Here is a 5,463-nt window from a genome sequence, read left to right on the forward strand (position 1 = left end):
CCCCCCCCCGCCACCATGTCTATGACCGGCATCAGCATCAGCTCCACTCTCCAGCAGGAGAGAAAGGGTGCGTGGCTGCCTACCTTGGCCTCCCCATGGCTCCGCCTTGTGACTGTGCCCCACGAATCGCCCCAACTGACCGACCATCCTGTCTCAGACGCCACTTGCTTCGTGAATAATCTGGATGACCGCGTGACGGAGGACATCCTGTGGGAGCTGTTCATCCAGTGTGCCCCGGTTGGTGCGTGTGCCGCGTTCGGCCCTGCCCCCTTCCCCCGGTCCTACGACGGGTTGTCCGGCCGGTCGCTAACCTGCCCCTTGCCTCTTCTGCCTGCGCTCAGTCAATGTCAAGATCCCGAAAGACCGTGTGACCCTGCAGCGCAAGGGCATGGGTTTCGTGGAGATGCTCACCGAGGCCGATGCCGAGTATGCCATTCGCATCCTCAATAACATCAAGCTGTTTGACCGGCAGATCCGTGTCCAGCGTGTGCGTGCTTCCTGCGCGTGCCCCCCCTCCCCCCGCTCCCCGCTCCCGCTTCCCCACCTCTTCGCTGAGGGGCTGCTTCGGCGGCTTCCTTTTTGCTGCCTTACCTTGCCCCCTCACCTGCCCTGCCCCCTGTCCGGCCATTCCTCTCCCCCCCCCCTCCCTCGCCACCTCCTCCCCAACATCCCATCACTCTGTCCTGTCTGGCGCGCACGCCCCCCAGAACATGGACAAGCAGATGGTCGACATCGGGGCCAACCTCTTCGTGCGCGGTCTGGCCCCCGAGGTCGACGAGTACATGCTGCGTGATGCATTCTCCCAGTTCGGAACGCTGTCACAAACGCCGCGCATCGGCCGCGACCCGGAGGGCATGCACAAGGGCTATGCCTTCGTGTCGTACACCACCTTCGAGGCGGCCGATGCGGCGATCGCCGCCATGAATGGCGAGTTTTTCGCCAACCGGACGATCAAGGTGGAGTACTCCCTGAAGAAGGACTCCAAGACCGAGCGCCACGGCTCGACAGCCGGTGCGTTTCCCAGCTTGCTGGCTCCCCCCCCCCCCCACGCCCCCCTCCTCTGCTCTCTCTTTCTCCTCCCCTTCCTGACGGTGATCTTGCCTTTCTCGATGTATTTGTACGATTTGCCTTTCCGGCATGTGTGTATGGGGGGCGGGGGAACAACGCACACAGAGCGGCTGCTGGCCCGGTCGATCCAACAGGGCGCCGAGGATGGCACCAGCTCGCGGCCGAGCCCCGCCGGCGGATCGATGGTCCTGCCGTCGTCCATGTCGGCCGGATTGGTGCAGCCAGCCATGGCCGGCGGCTTCCCCGGGGCGGCTCCCCCCGGGGCGGGTGGCATGTACCACCCCGGTCCTCATCATCCGCCCGGGCCGATGATGCACCATGGGCCGCCGCCGAGGCACCACATGCCGGGCATGATGCCGCCGCCGCCGCCCCACCAGGCGCCATTCGGGGCTCCGCCGCCGGGCATGATGATGGGCGGCGGCTTCCGGGGTGGGGCCTTCCTGCCGCCTCCCGGGGTTGGTGGTCCTCCTGGCGGTGCCTGGGGCGCGCCTATGGACGGGCCGCCGGGGATGATGCCGCCTGGAGGGCCGACTCCGCCGCACGGCGGACTGCCTCCGCAAAGCTACGGGCCGCCTGGCGGCCCCCTGCCAGGGCCGCCGGGCTTGGCTCCTGGTGGACCGTCGTCATTTGCACGAATGTAAGCAGGTTCACGCCGCTGGTTGTCAAAGCAGCGGCTGCCAGCAATAGACCCAGCGCCACGGCGCGTTCCATCCAGAATCGAACGAAAATGGTCTCCCAGTAGTCCTCCCCGAGGGGGGAATTCAGGTCCAGCGAGGAGGGGACATCTTCAAGGTCATCGGGGTTGTCCGGGGTGGGAGGCGTGTCGTCAGGGCCGGGGTGGTGATTGGCGTCCTTGGCGTCGCCGGCCGGATGTGGCGGGGAGCTCGAGGAGCCGGGAGGAGGCTCAGGACCATCGTCATCGTCATCGGGGATGTCGGTGACCGTTGGCTCCGTCGGGCTGGTGGCCTTCTCGGGGCTCGCGGTGGCTGCCTTTCGCCGGCGAATGAACTCCCGCAGCTCGCGGATGTTCAGCAGGTCAAGTGCACGCCAGATGGGCTCATCGGCATCCGGATCGGCGGGCGGCTGAGCGTCGATGTCAGCCGCGCTGTTGGGTTCGTCCGAAGGGTCGACCGAGGGCTCCGCATGTGGCCGGAGTCGTAGATCTCGGTGCCGATGGCAGCAGGCATTGGATGCACTTCGGAGCGGGGAGAAGGCCCAGGGAGCAAGGGCATACAGCGGTCAGGAGGCCATGGTCGGCGACTGGCAATGGGACCAAAGGGGGGGGGGGAGGGGGGGCGAAAAAAGAGGCAGAGGCTTGCGCACCCAAAGGCACGGGTATCCGTCCAGGACGAGGAGCGCGAGAGAGCGAAGTGGGGACACAGGGGGGACAGACAGCACGTGGAGGTGGCCTTGCCAGTGGCATAGTCCAGGGCCATGGGCATGCGGCACATTGGCGAGAAGTCCAGGCGGTCGCGCATACGCAGGACGAAGTCTCGGAGATTCGGCAGAGCTGGGTAGGAGGGAAGGAAGGCGGTCAGCTTTTGGGGAGGAGGAGCCGGGCCGTGCCGGGCCGGGCGTGCGTGCGCGCGTGTATGTATGTATGTGTGTGTGTGTGTGTGTGTGTGTGGTGGTTGGCCAAACCGGAGCGCACTCTCAAAGATGGTGTCATGGCCAAATGGCCCGACCTCCGGGAGACCGTGCCAGTAGAAGAGACCAAGGAAGGCAAATGCCGCGCAGTCGAGGATGCCCGGGAGCTCGGGATCGTCGAAGAAGTCCGACTTCCCGAGAGCCTGGCTCAGGTGGTAGAAAGTGGACAGAGCCCGGGCATAAACCTTTTCGCCCCGGCAGGAGAACAGGCAGGTGGGTGGGTGGGCAGCGGGCGGGAGAGAAGCGAGGCAGGCAGACATGTCAGCGGGGGGGCAGGTATCCGAGAGGGCGAAGCGCCCGGCCGGGGAGAAGGGGTGGGCGCACCGACTCCGCGACGAAGATCAACTCCTCCGGGGTCGACCGCTCAGACAGGTGGAAGTGGGCCAGGACCTCGCGCATGCGGCGATGGTAGGCGGAGCTGCCGGAAAAGAGGGTCCCAAAGAAGCTCTGATAGGGGGTCCGCGAGAGAGTGGCATTGGCGGGCTCGATGAAAAGGAGGAACATCTGCCAAGCACGGGGACAGGATGAGTCAAGGTCCGAAAGTGGCCAGAGAGGGCGTGCTGGGCAGAATGCCACAGCGGGAGCCCCAGGAGGCGGAGGTGTGATTCCTGTCGGACGCACCCAGGCATCCATCAGGTGGGACAGGATGGCGGCCGTGTGGCCGGTGGAGGCGGCCGACAGGGCCGGCAGGAGGGCCACATGCGGAAGGAGAGTCATCTCATCTGGGATGTAGTTGGGGGCCGAGGAGAAGCCAGCCAGGCATGTGGGATCCGAGAGGTCCACCGGCCCGGGGGACTGGTGCCCAGGCAGCCGAAGAAGGGCATCATACGACAGGTAGGTGGCGATGTCCAGCGGGTCGGCAAAGAGATCGGCCCCGTGACGCAGGGCAGGGATGGTGCCTTGTTTGGTTGTTTGTTTGGTTGTTTGTTTGTTTCCACCCCCCGCCCCAGCCAGCATGTCAGCGAGTGTGAGGTGGCGCGAGGTGGGGCAAGCGGCAGCCCGGTCACGGCAGGTGCGAGTGGCGTACCGGTTGGCACGTGTGTCGGGTCGGTCACCTCGTGGACCAGATGGTCGATGGAGAGGACCCGCAGGAGGGCATGCACCATCAACGAGCACGGGTCGAAGGAGGGCAGAAATGGGGCCCCCGATCGCAGGAGGTCCGGCTGAGGGGGGAAGGAGAAAAACGTGAGCGGCACCCAGTTGGCGGGTGCGCGCGGGAAGGGGGGCGGCATGATGTGGATTTGTCGCCGTAGGCGGGATCACGAAGAGGTGGGGCGGAGCCAAGCGAGCAAGTGTGGGGGGCCGGGAGACAAGCAGGGTGGGGGGGGGGGGGGTGCAGAAGAACCGAGGAGGAGGATGTTGAGTGGGGGGGGGGCCGGTGGGGTGGGCGTCGGGCGGGCCTTTCTTAGACCTCTCCACGATGACGCTTGCTGGTTCTGTGCGACACCGGGGGGGGCGGGCGGGGCGGGCGGGGCTGGAGATGCCTAGCCAGGCTTCGAGGGGAGGGAGAGGGAGGGGGCACGGGGAGGAGGGCGAGATTGCCGCGGATAATCACCCCCCCAACTGGGGCCCGAAGAGGGGGGGCGGGCTTGGGAGCCGTACGGCCAAGTATCTAAGCAGCTGCCCACCAACCGGGGCGGCAGAAGCAATGCGTTCTGGACGGCGATCGCCAGCTGCTGCCAGTGCAAGGTGCCACCGCGCTTGTGGAGTATGCGTACCTCGGTGATGAAGAACGCAATTCCGGCATCACACCGAAGGGCGCCAGAGCACTGTAGCAGGGTTCTCACGGATCCAGTCTTACGTCAAAGGAGTGAAGCTTTGACGGAAGCTATACCGGAAATCTTACTACTAGTTAGGGACCGCTCGGGCATGAAGGAGGGCGTACCGAACCAGAAGGGTGATGAGATTACTAGCGACGAGACAAGGTAACTCGACCTAGGGGGCGAGTTAGCGGGGCGAGCAAAATAGAAAGCAATTCGTGTAACAAAAGGGGTTCGAGAGGAAGCCTTAGAACAGATGTTCGCAGGCTGGGCTGAGACTCTGTCAGGTTGTCTTAGCATACAAGCGTATACTTCAACATCGTCAACATAGTCAACATCGTCATAGCTGCTAAGGTCTTCGCTCTCAGGAGGCTCCCGCAGGGAGTCCCCCTTTTGACCTTGGGTTGGTCGTGGGGTGGATCTGAGAACCCCGCGCGCACGCGTGTCTCCCTCCTTTCCTGGGCCACCGAACTGGCCCGGTACTCGGCGGCCATCTGGCTGTCGATCTACCCCGCATTCCTCCTGAGGAGGAATGCCATTCAAGCATGCCATAATCTCCCACGGGGCCGTTCACGTGGGGATCTTGTAATTCAACCTGTGACTTGGTTTATAGAGATTGGGGGATACCACTACAAGCACGCGAGGGTCACCTGCCCAGAGGGAAGCCCCATGACCCGCCGGGAGAGGGGATTCTTCGCCACCGCGCCCTCTCATTTGTGTCCGGTCCTCCCCCCCCCGCTGGCTTTGGTGGTCTCTGTCTACCGGCCCTTGGCAGGGGTGTCTGCGGGCGGGTGGTATTTGTTATTATTCGCGTTCTCACCCGCCGGAAATGGACTGGCGGGCATCGATGCCCAGGCCGGGGTCTCTCTCCCCCCTTGCCTCTCCCTCTCTCCGTCTCTTTGGCACCCCCTGGCAAGACATCGGTCCTCTGCTCAAGGGCGACGGACTTGCCCGATGGCCAGCCCCCCCGGAGGCCGGGCACCCACAC

General features: G+C 64.8%; 3 protein-coding genes across 3 annotated transcripts in view; 2 read left to right on the forward strand and 1 right to left on the reverse strand.

The window, feature by feature from the left end:
* Positions 1-15: 15 nt before the first annotated feature.
* On the forward strand, positions 16-1,476 carry H696_02816 (hypothetical protein; the record flags this gene model as incomplete). The annotated part of the gene is made up of 6 exons (XM_009496716.1): positions 16-67; positions 158-241; positions 342-487; positions 708-1,011; positions 1,174-1,342; positions 1,446-1,476. 6 exons carry the CDS (start codon positions 16-18, stop codon positions 1,474-1,476), a joined length of 786 nt encoding a protein of 261 aa, XP_009494991.1.
* H696_02817 (hypothetical protein) lies at positions 1,096-4,024 on the reverse strand. Its single transcript, XM_009496717.1, has 6 exons — positions 3,743-4,024; positions 3,337-3,614; positions 3,040-3,219; positions 2,720-2,900; positions 2,392-2,578; positions 1,096-2,263 (listed from the first exon to the last, which is right to left on the reverse strand). The coding sequence occupies exons 1-6, from the start codon at positions 3,945-3,947 to the stop codon at positions 1,558-1,560; spliced, it is 1,737 nt and encodes a 578-aa protein (XP_009494992.1). The 5' UTR covers positions 3,948-4,024; the 3' UTR covers positions 1,096-1,557.
* Positions 4,025-5,304: 1,280 nt separating this feature from the next.
* Positions 5,305-5,463, forward strand: part of H696_02818 (hypothetical protein) — a gene marked incomplete at its 5' end in the record, with an annotated part of 5,979 nt that continues 5,820 nt past the window's right edge. The window contains one exon of the mRNA XM_009496718.1: positions 5,305-5,336. Coding sequence (XP_009494993.1) covers positions 5,305-5,336 — 32 coding nt within the window. The remainder of the gene's footprint in view (positions 5,337-5,463) is intronic.

Source organism: Fonticula alba (assembly GCF_000388065.1).
Source record: "Fonticula alba strain ATCC 38817 unplaced genomic scaffold supercont2.4, whole genome shotgun sequence".
NCBI lineage: Eukaryota > Rotosphaerida > Fonticulaceae > Fonticula > Fonticula alba.

What these genes read in the sequence shown, in the direction of transcription:
- H696_02817 (XM_009496717.1), bottom strand. Translation starts at nt 3,947, where the DNA reads ATGCCGCCCCCCTTCCCGCGCGCACCCGCCAACTGGGTGCCGCTCACG. An exon ending in CCCGACACACGTGCCAACCG is followed by an intron (nt 3,615 to 3,742) that starts GTACGCCACTCG and finishes CAACCAAACAAG; the next exon opens with GCACCATCCCTGCCCTGCGT. An exon ending in ACGGATACCCGTGCCTTTGG is followed by an intron (nt 2,264 to 2,391) that starts GTGCGCAAGCCT and finishes CCCGCTCCGAAG; the next exon opens with TGCATCCAATGCCTGCTGCC.